At 43.7% G+C, this 15,987-nt stretch overlaps 2 protein-coding genes across 3 annotated transcripts in view; one reads left to right on the forward strand and one right to left on the reverse strand.

Moving 5' to 3' along the window:
* The window catches only part of LOC143767929 (uncharacterized), a 54,571-nt gene extending 45,577 nt beyond the window's left edge, over positions 1–8,994 (forward strand). Inside the window, exon 11 of one of the 2 annotated variants that reach the window (XM_077256452.1) lies at positions 6,909–8,994. In XM_077256452.1, the coding sequence (XP_077112567.1) occupies positions 6,909–8,941 (2,033 nt within the window). In that variant the 3' untranslated portion in view covers positions 8,942–8,994. The remainder of the gene's footprint in view (positions 1–6,908) is intronic. The other variant, XM_077256453.1, reaches the window with a different exon arrangement.
* Positions 1–15,987, reverse strand: part of LOC143767950 (uncharacterized) — a 243,024-nt gene that overhangs the window by 122,186 nt on the left and 104,851 nt on the right. The window lies entirely within an intron of this gene.

The following is a 15,987-nucleotide window of genomic DNA, read 5'->3' on the forward strand; positions in this document are numbered from 1 at the left end:
CTAAATAGCTAGCAGAGGGAAATATAAGACCTGGCTCACCTCTAGAGAAATATTCCAAAGAAGACAGTAGCCCCCCACATATAATGACGGTGAGTTCAGATGAAACAACAAACGCAGCAGGAAAATAGTCTTAGCAAATTTGAGGTCCGCTTACTAGATAGCAGAAGACAGATAGTATACTTTCATGGTCAGCAGAAAAACACTAACAAAACACCATCCAGAGATTACCTTAAACTCTGGCATTAACTCATAACGCCAGAGTAGCAATCCCTGATCAACGAGAGCTTTCCAGACACAGTAACAAAACTTCAGCTGTGAACTGGAACAAATAGGCAAAACAAAACATGGACAAAAGTCCAACTTATCTAGTAGTTGTCAGAAGCAGGAACAAGCACTGAGAGGCATCAGATAACATTGTTGACCGGCAAGAAACCACCAGAGAAATGAGCTTAAATAGCGACACCCACTACTGATGGAATCAGGTGAAACAGGAAAGAGGATGACAAGTCCAATTCCACAAGCGGCCACCGGGGGAGCCCAGAATCCAAATTCACAACACTAACGGCTCTAGCTCCAGGCTCCTGCCTTCATCATCAGGTTCTTATATATTCCTTTTTTATATATTTATTTGCAGCAATCTAATTGTATTTAATACTTGCTCCATATATGGTTCCCTTACTTTTTGACTCCAGCGCAGATAGTTTAAGTTTTCTTTTAATTAAATTATTTATATCACTACAGACCGGTGGTACTGTAGAACTATCAGCTGCAGGTCTCAAAGGTGTGGTAGCGCTTTTGGTACATATACTTTTATAATTAAAGTTTAAACAGGTGCCATTACTACAGGTAATGAGTGGAGGAAAGAGGAGACTCTTAAAGAAGAAGTTACAGGTCTGTGAGAGCCAGAAATCTTGATTGTTTGTTTCTGACCAAATACTTATTTTCCACCATAATATGCAAATAAAATGATAAAAAAACAGACAATGTGATTTTCTGGATTTTTTTTTCTCAGTTTGTCTCCCATAGTTGAGGTCTACCTATGATGTAAATTACAGACGCCTCTCATCTTTTTAAGTGGTGGAACTTGCACTATTGCTGACTGACTAAATACTTTTTTGCCCCACTGTACGTGTGTTGTTCCTGTCAATAAACTTTAAAAGTTTACCCAGTGTCTCTGTAAAGTGCAGTAATCCTGCCACTGCCAGCAAAGTGATTAGGAGAACAGTCATTCTGCTGGTGAAAAGATCTTTTTGCACTGACTGGCATGGATCCAGGTGGGCTTTCCCTCAAGTTTCACTGAGGTGAATGTGGCCAGCTGGACTTTAAAATGGGCCATCAAACCGTGGATCTAGGCTCCTTCTCACGTGTCTGTGTATGACCACCCAATCACCTGGATTCACCTGATGTACGTCTGCCTGGCATTAGGATTTGGAGTGGATGAGAACAGGATGTTTATGCACCACATTAAGTCATTTCTGCAAGGCCTGGACATAGGCTGTCATAGCACCGTGTTGCATTTGTAGCACCTGTGGGAAGTACAGACCAGTCTTTGGCAAACTACCAAACAGGACTTCAAAAGGAGACAAGCCTGTCTTTCTATTTAGAGTGTGTCTGACTGACAGACAATCACTCTACCCAGCTCTTTCCTGTGTCTTCCATGGCCTTTTGAATTTCCAGTTTGTGTCCTGTTTAGTCTTTCCACTTTCCAACTACTTTGTGGTCTATATGGTGTGGGAAATGCTTACTGTATTCCCAGAGCCTGCATGACTTCCCTCATTATTTCTCCCGTGAAGTGTGTACCCCTATCTCTTTCTGTGGTTTCTGGGACACCATACCTGCAGATCAGTTCTTTCATCAGTTTGTCTGCAGTCGTTTTAGCATTTGCACATTTTACCGGACAGGTTTCCAGCCAACCAGAGAAAAGATCTACACATACTAGGGACATTTTTTTATACACACCTACCTTGGGTAGTTGTATGTATTCAGTCTGCAGTCTCTGAAACGGGTAGAGAGGCCTGGGTGTCACTTTCTTAGAGACTTTTACTGTTTTACCTGGGTTGTGCTGTGCACAGATGAGGCATGACTGTACGAGTTTCGCGGCTGCGTAACTGAAACCAGGAGTGATTCAGAAAGGCATGTACACATGTGACATTTTGAGGTTTGAGTGGGGCCATGTGTTGCTTGCGCCATGATTGGAAACAGGGACCTTGGTATATACAATTTATCGTTATTCTCCCATACTCCATTTGAGTTCAGGTCAGCTCAGTTCCCATTCTCCCCCAGTGTTCCTTCTCTGTTTGGGCAGCTGAAGGGATTTCAGGACATCTAGGCTCAGTGTGGCTGTAATAGGCTGACTCCCCGCCCCATCCACTGCTCCCTAGGCTGCCTTGCTGCTTCTTTAGCAGCCTCATCTGCCCTTCTGTTGCTCTCTACCTCCACCCAGTCACCGTTTGTGTGTGCTTTCACCTTGATTATGCTAACCTGGATCAGTAACATCAATGCCTCCATTAATTGTTTCACTAGCTCTGCATTTTTAATGGGCTTACCGGCTGATGTAAGAAACGCTCTGCTTCTCCAGATAAGGCCACAATCATGGGATATTCCCCATGCATAATTCGAATCTGTGTAAATATTAGCGACTTTACCTGCAGCAGCTCTACACGCCTCAGTGAGTGCCTTCAACTTTGCCTCCTGCACCGACATGTGAGGAGGGAGTGGTTAAGCTCGGATTACCTCATGTGAGGATACCTCTTCTTATCCAGTGTAGAATCGCCCATCCTGGTGGTATCTGGAGCCATCTACAAAAATAAAAACCTCAAAATATGCATTAGGAACAGGTTTTTTTTCATGAACATATGTAAAACCCACTGTCTCCTGACTCATCATTTCCTATGCAGTCATGTTCGTGCGTCATGACAAAGTACTCTTTCTCACTTGCTAACACTCACCAATTCCCCCTTTTCTGAATCCACAGGCAGATGAGTGGCTGGATTTAGAACATTATGTCTTTTGAGGGTGACGTATTCAGGAAGTAGTATTAGAGCACATTCAAGTCTGAGCTGTCTGGCCATAGACTGGTGTTTTGGTTGAACTTGTACGAGTATGGCATTAATGTCATGTGGGGAGTAAATTGTCAAAGGAAAAAGTCAGTGTGATCTCACATGCCTAGCAGTAATACAGCAGCTCTTACAGCACGGGCAAATGTAGGAGACCCTCTAATCACTGGGTCTGACTGTGCTGAGTAATAAGGCTAGGTTCACTTTGCGTTAAAGCAGCCCGTTCAACGCATGTGTTAAACGGACTGCGTTAATACAAGTGCCGAAATGCGATTGCGCTAGCGCAGATAGAGCTAGCAGATGCTCTATCTGCGTTAGCGGTGATGGACCCAGAAACACTGCAGCCTGCGTACGACGGTCCGTCACTCAATGACGGCACATCGCTAGCGCACACCCATTATGGCATGCATTGGCGATGCACCCTAAATAGGGCTTAATGGCAGCGTTAACGAACTGCGTTACACCGCTTTATGCCGTGGTGTAACGCAGTCCGTCTAACGTGCCAGATAAACGCAATGTGAACCCAGGCTAAGCTATCGGTCTCTGTTTTCCTCCATGCTGTTGTGTCAGCACTGCTTGTTTCCTTTCTTTCTTGTACCTTTAGCAATACAGTGGCCTAAAAATGTCACCTTTTGTTTGCAATACTGTAGTTTGTCACGTGAGACTTTGGAACACTTTTCGGCTAAAAAGCAGCTTCCTTGCAGGACATCTGGTCCGGGCAGCAGAGCAGAAGGTCATCCATGTACTGCAATAGTACAATCTGTGGATGAGGTGATTGCCACTGCTCAAGTATCCCTGCCATTGCTGTTGAATAGATGGTAGGTGAGTTCTTTCCCCCTTGTGGGAGGACCGTCCAACAGTATTGTTTACCTTCGTGAGTATAAAGATACAGTCAGGATGCAGGGGTACAGAAAAGAATGCATTTGCTAAATCAATAACTGTGAAACATTTTATGTCGCTGGGATCTGTGACAGTACGGTGTGTGTATTAGGGACAATTGAGGTCACACTTTCTGTAACATCATTAATAGCCATTAAGTCATGAACCATTCTGTAAGTTTCAGGGGATCCCTTGGGTCCTTTGTTTGCCTTAATGAGATACAAAGGGGTTTTTGCAGGGGGAAGATCTTTGCACCAGAACCCCTGCCTTAACATACTCTTCAATATCCCTGCTCAGGGCCATTGATTTGGCTAGGCTCAAGGGGTATTGCTTTAACCAAAGAGGAGTGGTTCCTTTTAATTTTATCATGACCGGGGGAGTGGGCAGCCGACCCACATCAGTTTTTTTCCCTTTGCCCAAACAGTGTCTGGTACCTGACTCATTTCCCTGTCCTCGGACATTCTGGTGTCAGGTTGTTACTTTCACTGCTTTAGTCATATACACCATTGCTACAATCTTACACAAGCTTTTATCTGAGAGGGGACTGGTGACTGTAATACCCTCAGGAGAGTACTGTATTGTGGCCTGGATAGCACTGAACACATCTGCTCCCAGAGAATTCAAAGGGGTATTGTCACTAACAAAAAGTTTTGTAAGCACCCCTTAGCTATCTCGTAATTTTAGTTTTATTTGTTTAATCATAAGGGCTTCGGTCACTTGTCCCTCTACCCCCACACATTCCACAATCTCGTTAGTAATCATATCTGGCATTATCAAGCCTTTGTGTCCCACAGTTCCGGCTGCCCCAGTGTCAATCAAAATCAGTCTACTTCGCGTCCTTTTGTCACATCTGTAAAAGTCTTAATTATGTATTCTAGTACTTCACCTGCTGTTGTGCTCGCCAAACTATCTAGGTCTGCCCAGATGCACTTATACGTCCATTGTATTGTCTTTATTTGTCTGTAAAATGGGAAAGGTTGGTTCTCGGGGTCAGGCAATTGTTTTAGCGTAGCTAGCTAGTCAGAGGAGCTCCAGGGATAATACTCCTGTATCTGTATAAGGCTAGGCTCACATTGCGTTAATGGCAGTCCGCTGACGGAATCCGTTTCATAGCGGCACTAACGTTAGCGCACCCATTGAATGGCATTATGTAGCGCATCACAACGCATGTCATAATCGGCTCTATCTGCGCTAGCGGGTGACGGACCCGAAACGTTGCAGACTGCGTCCGAGGGTCCGTCACAGAATGGCGGAACATCGCTAACGCATACCGATTATGACATGCGTTAGCGATGCGCTACATAATGGCAGTCAATGGGTGCGCTAACCGATCCGTTAGATAGCGTTAGTGCCGCTATGAAACGGATTCCGTCAGCGGACTGCCATTAACGCAATGTGAACCTAGCCTTACCCTACTCACCCCTCTTGGTCCTGATGTGGTTGGTTGTCTGGTGGTGGAGGTAACCGGATGATCAGTGGGGGTGACAATCTGTTCAACAACTTCCTCCCTCTCAGGATTACTGTCAACTTAGGGTACTTTCACACTAGCGTCGGCCCGTCGCAGTGCGTCAGGCCGACGTACCGACGCATACTGTGAAATAAAAGCACAACGGGGGCAGCGGATGCAGTTTTTCAATGTATCCGCTGCCCCATTGTGATGTCCGGGGAGGAGGGGGCGGAGTTGCATGTAACGTTTTTTGAGCCGACGGCCTGCCAAAACGCAACGCATCCGTCGCACGACGGATGCGACGTGTGGCAATGCGTCGCTAATGCAACCTGCGGGCAACTTTGCAGGATGGGTTTTTTCTCCAAAATGACGCATTGCGACGTGCGTCGTACGATGCTAGTGTGAAAGTAGCCTTACTCCCAAAAAGTCAAAGTCCCCACTAACCACACTCCTGTGTCATCTTCTTATGTCACTAAATGTAATCTTGTCCAGATGGGATTTAGGGATTTCCAAAGATGCTCCACTATTGAGCATCTTCGGAAAGAGCTGAAACATGCTGTCTGGAAAAGGCAACCTTCAAACATAAAACAACTGGAGCAGTTTGCTCTTGAGGAGTGGGCCAAAATACCTGTCGAGAGCTGCAGAAGTCGTTTGATTGCAGTGATTGCCTCAAAAGGTTGTGCAACAAAATATTAAGTTAAGGGTACCATCATTTCTGTCCAGGCCTATTTCATGAGGTTTTTTTTTATTCTGTGGAAGCATGGTTGAAAAGCAATGTCTGACTTTCATTTTCATAGATTATTTATTATTACTTTTGTCAGATTCAAGCTATTTCTGTGACTATTGTGGGATTTTCTGTCATTAAAAGAGGGGTAACAACAACTTTGACCACATGTGTAGGAGGACTGAATATTTTGATTCAACAGCCACTTTCCAGAAACTAATATGCAGTGGACATTGGAGAGTGAAAATTACACATTTTCCATTTTATTACCCAACACATAGTGCCCAGATTGTGCTCTTGAAAACATACCGCAAAGTAAGTGGACTCTTCTCACTATAATATTGCTAAATACAGGGATCCTAAATTTTGTTTTTGCACACCTTAAGACTCAGAAGTAAGAGTGGATTTTTCTGGATTGGTTTATAGAAACCCTGTTGCTTTTCAACAGCCTTTGAGCCACTAATATTGTGGAGACCTCTGTTTTTCCATTGACAGATGGTGGACCTGAGTGGGGACTTGTTTTTTGTGAAATGAGATTTGGTATTGTTTTCGTCTTCATAACATTGATTGGTTTCTTTTTATTCAATATTTGGGAGGCAGAAAGAACAAACAGTTGAACACCTTGCTCTCTCTACTGGTTCATCCAAAAAGTTTTCTATTAGACTGTGAACTGTCATTGTCTTGGTAAATAATTAAAGTTTTTAAAAATAGCTTGCCATTTTTATGGACAGTTTAAGTAGAAATGTTCAAAAATATAAAACTCAAGGGTATTTTATTAAAAAATTATTGTTTTTTATCTTAGCAGATGACTGTACCAGGAGATCAGAGGGACAGCTGATATCTTTAATTTTTAAATCTGACGCTCTTGAGATCCTACAAGATACACCTGAATTGATTGCTGTTACTCCAGATATACCATCATCCCTTCACAGCAAAGATCTGTCATCTGATCCTATGAAACAGGTCCTATCTTCTGATTCACTACCGACTGCTAAGGAAAATCAAAGTCGCAAAAGAGGCATTAAAAAACAAACTGCTCCTAAAGCAAAGAAGTTATTTTCATGTTCAGATTGTCAGCAATGTTTTAACCGGAAAACACATCTTGATACACACCAGAGAACTCACACTGGGGAGAAGCCTTTTTCATGTTCAGAATGTGGGAAATGTTTTAACCAGAAAATACATCTTGATACACACCAGAGAACTCATACTGGGGAGAAGCCTTTTTCATGTTCAGAATGTGGGAAATGTTTTAACCACAAATCAGCTTGTGTTAAGCATCAGAGAATCCACACAGGGGAGAAGCCTTTTTCCTGTTCAGAATGTGGGAAATGTTTTAAGCAGAAAATACATCTTGATACACACCAGAGAACTCACACTGGGGAGAAGCCTTTTTCATGTTCAGAATGTGGGAAATGTTTTAAACACAAATCGGCTTGTGTTCTGCACCAGAGCATCCACACAGGGGAGAAGCCTTTTTCCTGTTCAGAATGTGGGAAATGTTTTAACCAGAAAAGGCATCTTGATAGACACCAGAGAACTCACACAGGGGAGAAGCCCTTTTCATGTTCAGAATGTGGGAAATGTTTTAACCAGAAAAGGCATCTTGATAGACACCAGAGAACTCACACAGGGGAGAAGCCCTTTTCATGTTCAGAATGTGGGAAATGTTTTAGCAATAAATCAGATTGTGTTATACACCAGAGAATCCATACAGGGGAGAAGCCTTTTTCATGTTCAGAATGTGGGAAATGTTTTAGCAATAAATCAGATTGTGTTAAGCACCAGAGAATCCACACTGGGGAGAAACCTTTTTCATGTTCAGAATGTGGGAAATGTTTTAACAAAAAATCAGCTTGTGTTATACACCTGAGAATCCACACAGGGGAGAAGCCTTTTTCCTGTTCAGAATGTGGGAAATGTTTTAACCAGAAAATATTTCTTGATAGACACCAGAGAACTCACACAGGGGAGAAGCCTTTTTCATGTTCAGAATGTGGGAAATGTTTTAGCTATAAATCATATTGTGTTATGCACCAGAGAATCCACACAGGGGAGAAGCCTTTTTCATGTTCAGAATGTGGGAAATGTTTTAGCAATAAATCAGATTGTGTTAAGCACCAGAGAATCCACACTGGGGAGAAACCTTTTTCATGTTCAGAATGTGGGAAATGTTTTGCATATAAATCACATTTTGTTACTCACCAGAGAATTCACACAAGGGAGAAGTCTTTTTTATGTTCAAAATGTGGGAAATGTTTGAACAATAAATCAGAGCTTGTTAGTCACCAGAGAACTCACACAGGGGAGAAGCCTTTTTCCTGTTCAAAATGTGGGAAATGTTTTAATCAAAAATCGACTTTGGCTAAGCACCAGAGAACCCACTCAGGGGAGAAGCCTTTTTCCTGTTCAAAATGTGGGAAATGTTTTAATCAGAAATCGACTTTGGTTATGCACCAGAGAACCCACTCAGGGGAGAAGCCTTTTTCCTGTTCAAAATGTGGGAAATGTTTTTATCAGAAATCGACTTTGGTTATGCACCAGAGAACCCACTCAGGGGAGAAGCCTTTTTCCTGTTCAGAATGTGGGAAATGTTTTAACCAGAAAGGGTATCTTGATATCCACCAGAGAATTCACACAGGGGAGAAGCCTTTTTCCTGTTCAGAATGTGGGAAATGTTTTAACCGGAAAGATAGTCTTGTTAGACATCAGAGCAGTCACACAGGTGAGAAGCCTTTTTCTTGTTCAGAATGTGGGAAATGTTTTAAACGGAAAGAGCGTCTTGTTAGACATCAGAGCAGTCACACAGAGGAGAAGCCTTTTTCATTTTCTTAATGTGGGAAATATTTTACTTGGAAATCAACTGTTAATAAACATCAGAGATGTCACATAGGGGAGAAACCTTTTTTATGTTCAGAATGTTGGAATCGTTTTAACCAAAATTGGATCTTCTTAATGGGGTTGTATCTTGTCATTCCCCATGTTTGCTGACAAAAGGATAAAACTAAACTTAACTTTATTCATTCCAATTGTAAAACTATACCCAAAATTCACCTCCTGAAGGTTAGTCAGAAGGTGACTAATAGAAAAAACATGTACCCCATATTTCAGTAAATAGGGTGAGGTGACATATTAATATTGATCTATATTCAAGTGAGACTAGACAAAAAAAACTAAAATCACGTTATCCAAAACACTCAGAAAACTATCTATCTATATATATATATATATATATATATATATATATATATATGTATATATATATATATATGTGTGTATATATATATATATATATATATATATATATATATATATATATATACATACACAGACCCCAGACTTCAAACTATATACTTTATAAGTTTATAAGCCACTCCAGTGGCGGTCAGTCAGGAATAGAAAGTATGTGAAAATACAGTATAATTGTTGTGTTTTTCCTCCTTTAGGGACTGCACTGGTTTGGAATTGTGACCGGTGTCAATTAGTAGTGCAGACAAATTGTCCTAGACTAAACTCCGTTTTCAGAGGGCCCAATATATACCACTCAGGGAAAATTTACCTGCTCAAAAGATCATTAGCAGCTTCTAACTAATGGCCATGTTGCGGTCTGTCATGAAATGAGTGCAATATCATTATAAAGAATAGGGATATGTGCAACCATAATGTCTGGGAGTTCTGTGCGACTATTTAGTATGAATATGGAAATTATCTCTGGAGCAGTTAAGTGTTCCCTGAGCGATATATGCTGTATATTCACATACTATCTATTCCTCACACTGGAGTGGATTATAAACTTGGATTATAAACTGAGACATGATAAGGTTTCAAATAGTAGACAGCGTAGGACCATCCGGTTTAGAGTCACATTGTCGTGGTGGGATGGCTTTTATGCTATTTTTGATCAAAAACAGTATTACTAAAGCCGGGTCCACATATGCATTCGGGGCCATTGCGGAGGGCTGTCTACGTACTCCATTAAGCCTCCCCTACTTCTGCATGCGTCCTGCGTGCCTATCTTTAACATTGGGTACACAGGACATGCGGATGTATGTGAATGCGTTGTTTTGACGCGCCCACCGTCCGCACAAAACACAACTTGTTTTGTTCCCGTGCGGTCGGCGGGAGCGTCAAAACAACGCATCCGCATGTCCTGCGTACCTGATGTTAAAGGTAGGTACGCAGGACGCATGCAGAAATAGGCGGGGGCTTAACGGAGGACGTATGCAGGGGGGCTTAACGGAGGACGTATGCAGCCCTCCGCAAAGGCTCCGAACGCAAATGTGAATTTAGCCTAACTGTTATTTAAATGCACTTTTGCTTTTTTACTTATTTAGTTACAGTAGGGTTTTGGCACATTTTATCTCTTATAGATTGTGTATGTTTTATGGCCAATATGGACATGCGTTTATGTGCTGCATGTATACCAACTCAAACCAAGCTCAATTTTTGTGTGTTTTTTTTTTAACAAAGTACCGTATTTTTTGCTTTGTAAGACGCTCCGGATTATAAGACGCACCCCAAATTTTGAGGAGAAAAAATAGGAAAATTTTTTTTTTAATAAATTGGGGGGGCTTCTTATAATCCATGCGTCTTATTGCTTACCAGGGGTTGTGGCTGCGGTGGATCAGGGTCGTTGCTGGAGGCAGGAGTGGAGCATTGCTGCAGGCTGGGATGATGGGGTCTGCAGGGGGGCTTCAGTGCTGCATGGGGGCTGCTGTGCTGCAGGCTGGGATGAGGGGGGCTCTGGTGCTGCAGGGCTGTCTCCGGTGCTGCGGGGGGCTCTGGCGACATTTTGTGAAAGACCAGAGCCCCCAGCTGTTCGTCCATGCGTTCCTGTATGACTGACTCCGGGAAAATGGCCGCCGGAATCTCGAGAGATGAGATCTCAGCGCTGAAATCTCATCTCCCGAGATTCCGGCGGACATTTTCCTGGAGTAAGTCATACTGGAACTAACTCCGGGAAAATGGCCGCCGGACAACCCCGGCAGCGGCGGCGGGCGGTTGCGGCGGCGGACACCCCCTCATCCCAGCCTGTAATGGTAAGCGGTTTATCCGCTTTGTTAGACGCACCCACATTTCCCCCCAAAATTTGGGGGAAATAAAGTGTGTCTTACAAAGCGGAAAATACGGTATATAGTTTGAAGTCTGGGGTCTGCTTGTATGTGGCTAGTTTTCTGTTTCAGATAACTGATACATGATTTTAGGGTTTTCTTTGGCTAGTGTCGCTTGAATATAGGTCAATATTAAATATTCTGCTGATAAATCGCCTATGGTGAGGATGACAAAACCCGTAGAAATGAGAGGCTTGGAGAGCGAGTGTGTATATGTCACCTCACCTTATATACGGAGAAGTGGGGTACATGTTATTTCTATTAGTCACCTTCAGAGGGGGAATTATAGATATAGTTTTGCATTTGGAATTAATAAAGTTTAGCTTAATCCTTTTGTCAGTCAATTTTATAATCAAGGGATCATTTTATATATACCTTATATACTCGAGTATAAGTCGACCCAAGTATAAGCTGAGGCACCTAATTTTGCCACGAAAAACTGGGTAAACTTATTAACCTGAGTACAAGCCAACTATGCATTGTCCCCTCATCCCTGTCCTTGTATGCATGGCTCCCCCATCCCTGTCCTTGTATGCATGGCTCCCCCATCCCTGTCCTTGTATGCATGGCTCCCCCATCCCTGTCCTTGTATGCATGGCTCCCCCATCCCTGTCCTTGTATGCATGGCTCCCCCGTCTCTGTCCTTGTATGCATGGCTCCCCCGTCCCTGTCCTTGTATGCATGGCTCCCCCGTCCCTGTCCTTGTATGCATGGTTCCCCCGTCCCTGTCCTTGTATGCATGGTTCCCCATCCCTGTTGTATGCATGTCTCCTTATCCCCTATCTTAGTATGCATGGTTCCCATAGAAAAAAACACATCCTACTTAGCTTCTCTGCGCACCCTCGCTGCATCTCGTTACGGCGCCAGCAGCTCTTCTGGCCGAGCGATCACGTGTAAGAAACTGTGGAACAATTGATGTCACCTGTCCACACTGAGAAGATCGTCCACATAGCATCCATACTATGCTATGTGAGAAAAGAAAGGGTTACTGATGGTAAATATATATTTATATGATCAATATAATCTGTAATTATGTGATCAATGTGATTTCAGGCCATGAGGAGTTCCTTGCTAGTCAGTAACAACTATATAATGATTGAACATTGATTGTTTTACTGTGAACTAGTATAATTTGTATAACATTTGTATATCTCTGTATTTCTGCAATATTTTGTAAAAAAAAATCTTTTCCATAATATGATGTAATAACTAGCCTATTTCAGCTTACAGGATACAGATTAGTGTATGACAGCAATTTCTTGGGATTCATCAAAACATTGCAGTATTTTTACAGACAATGGTATATGATGGCTTTTTGTATAATCTTCTGCTTATTATACACAGTCCTCCTGTAAATTAGCCTTATTAGCATTAGTGCTTCATGCTTCACAATGATTTTCCACCTATGTTGTAATTGGCTTAGAGCTATTTAATAGTTCACTCAGAATATCCTGCCATATCCGATGACTAAGGGCGCTAGGAAGCCAGAAACGTGTCAGGTTTTATATATATCTTTTGGATCCCATGTTTTTAATGTATCTTAAATAAATCATGAAATTATTTTTACCTATTGTTGGACGGATGTGCTGCTCATTTCCTCTTATCCTTGAATCTTTGGCTGAACTTCACTAAGAGGATCGGCACCCGACACACAGATCTCAACATCAGATGACATGGCGTGGTGAGCTCACAATCCCCCCTCTATCAGACTATGAATATCTCTACAGCAAGCGCACTCCTCTGCAGTTGGCACTAGTGATGAGCGAATATACTCGTTGCTCGGGTTTTCCCGAGCACTCTCGGTTGATCTCCGAGTATTTGTTAGTGTTCGGAGATTTAGTTTTCATCGCGGCAGCTGAATGATTTACAGCTATTAGCCAGTTTGATTACATATGGGGATTCCCTAGCAACCAGGCAACCCCCACATGTATTCAGCCTGGCTAGTAGCTGTAAATCGTTCAGCAGAGGTGATGAAAACTAAATCTCCAAACATTAACAAATACTCAGAGACCACCCGAGCGTGCTCGGGAAAAACCGAGTAACGAGTATATTCGCTCATCACTAGTTGGCTGAATAGATTGTCCGCAGCTACACCATTTCTCTATATAGAGAGACAATATGCGGTTCGGGTCTTGAAACGCTCGGCTCACCTCCTTAAACTCCCTGTACAAAACCTCTCTATAAAAATGTATCATATTTAATTTTTCATAGTATTCAAATAATTGAATTATTCCCCAAAATCCCACAAACCTCTTTTGTTCTTTTTGCTTTCTGTTCTTCTGTATACTTCAGCATAATTCTTTTACATCGGCTTTTGGTTTCATTGAGACAATTTCTTTCTCATCCAGAATGGCACATCAATGCGAGCTGTGGCAAGAAGGTTTGCTATGTCTGCCAGCGTAGTGTGCAGAGGCTGGAGGTGCTACCAGGAGAAAGCCAATACACCAGGACACGTGGAGGGGGCCATAGGAGGGCAACAACCCAGTAGCAGGACCGCTACCTCAGCCTATGTGCAAGGAGGAACAGGAGGAGCACTGCCAGAGCCCTGCAAAATGACCTCCAAGCAGGCCACAAATGTGCATGTGTCTGCACAAACGGTTAGAAACCGACTCCATGTGGATGGTCTGAGTGCCCGATGTCCACAGATGGGGTTGTGCTCACAGCCCAACACTGTGCTGGACGCTTGGCATTTGTCACAGAACACCAGGATTGACAAATTCGCCACTGGCGCCCTGTGCTCTTCACAGATGAAAGCAGGTTCACACTGAGCACATGAGACAGACGTGACAGTCTGGAGACACCGTGGAGAGCGATCTGCCTTCAACATCCTTCAGGATGACCGGTTTGGCAGTGGGTTAGTAATGGTGTGGTGTGGCATTTCTTTGGAGGGTCACACAGCCCACCATGTGCTCGCCAGAAGTAGCCTGACTGCCATTAGGTACCGAGATGAGATCCTCAGACCCCTTGTGAGGCCATATGCTGGTGTGGTTGGCCCTGGGTTCCTCCTAATGCAGAACAATGCCAGACCTAATGTGGCTGGAGTGTGTCAGCAGTTCCTGCAAGAGGAAGGCATTGAAGATCTGGACTGGCCCGCCCGTTCCCCAGACCCAAATCCGATTGAACACATCTGGGAGATCCTGTCTCGCACAATCCACCAACGTCACGTTGCACCACAGACTGTCCAGGAGTTGGCGGATGCTTTAGTCCAGGTCTGGGAGGAGATCCCTCAGGAGACCATCTGCCGCCTCATCAGGAGCATGCCCAAGCATTGTAGGGAGGTCATACAGGCACGTGGAGGCCATACACACTACTGAGCATCATTTCCTTGTTTTGAGGCATTTCCACTGAAGTTGGATCAGCCTGTAATTTGATTTTCCACTTTGATTTTGAGTATCGTTTCAAATCCACACCTCCATTGGTTAATACATTTGATTTCCATTGATGATTTTTGTGTGATTTTGTTGTCAGCACATTCAACTTTGTACAGAACAAAGTATTCAATGAGAATATTTCATTCATTCAGATCTAGGATGTGTTATTTGAGTGTTCCCTTTATTTTTTTGAACAGGGAACTTTTTCTCCTTAGACTACTTTCACACATCAGTTTTTTGCCTTCAGGCATAATCCGGCGAATTTTGGAAAAACCAGATCCGGTGCAAATTGTGAAAAACTGATGCGCCAGATCCGTTTTTTTTTTTTTTTTTGGCTGGATCCGTTTTTGTTTACCGGGCATAGAGTTTGCACTTCCTGTTCCAGGGAAGAGGAGAGAGAGAGAGTGAGAGAGAGGATAACGAAGCTACGGGGCATGCTCAGTGTAAAAATACTGGAATGGATAGCCGGATTCACTCATTTCACCTCATGTTCCATCCGTTTATCGATGGAACTGTCGCTGTGCATTATTTCACCAGACAGAAAAAAACGCTCCTCTGTACGTTTTCTCCGTCTGCCGGAAAAATCTTTTAAGACTGATCTGGCAAAAAAACGGATGAAAAATGTGTCCATCAGCGCAATCCGGCGCTAATACAACTCTATGAGAAAAAACGGATACCGTATATACTCGAGTATAAGCCGAGATTTTCAGCCCAAATTTTTGGGCTGAAAGTGCCCCTCTCGGCTTATACTCGAGTCATGATCGGTGGTGGGGTCGGCGGGTGAGCACTGTCATATACTCACCTAGTCCCGGCGTTCCTGGCGCTCCCCCTGCCTGTCACACTGTCTTCGGTGCCGCAGACTCTTCCCCTGAGCGGTCACGTGGGACCGCTCATTAGAGAAATGAATAGGCTGCTCCACCTCCCATAGGGGCGGAGCCGCATAATTCATTTCTCTAATCAGCGGTGCCGGTGACCGCTGACAGAGGAAGAGGCTGCGGCACCAAAGAACAGCTGTCCGGGGGAAGGAGCGGGACGCCGGGAGCAGGTAAGTATCGCATATTCACCTGTCCACGTTCCACACGCCGGGCGTCGCGCCATCTTCCCGGCGTCTCTCCGCTCTGACTGTTCAGGTCAGAGGGCGCGATGACGCATATAGTGTGCGCGCCGCCCTCTGCCTGATCAGTCAGTGCGGAGAGACGCCGGGAAGATGGCGCCGAGGAGCTGCAAGCAAGACAGGTGAGTATGTGTTTTTTTTTTTTTAATTGCAGCAGCAGCAGCTATGGGGCAATAATGGACGGTGCAGAGCACTATATGGCACAGCTATGGGGCAATGGTGCAGAGCACTATATGGCACAGCTATGGGGCAATGGTGCAGAGCACTATATGGCACAGCTATGGG

Source organism: Ranitomeya variabilis, chromosome 4, assembly GCF_051348905.1.
Source record: "Ranitomeya variabilis isolate aRanVar5 chromosome 4, aRanVar5.hap1, whole genome shotgun sequence".
Lineage (NCBI taxonomy): Eukaryota > Metazoa > Chordata > Amphibia > Anura > Dendrobatidae > Ranitomeya > Ranitomeya variabilis.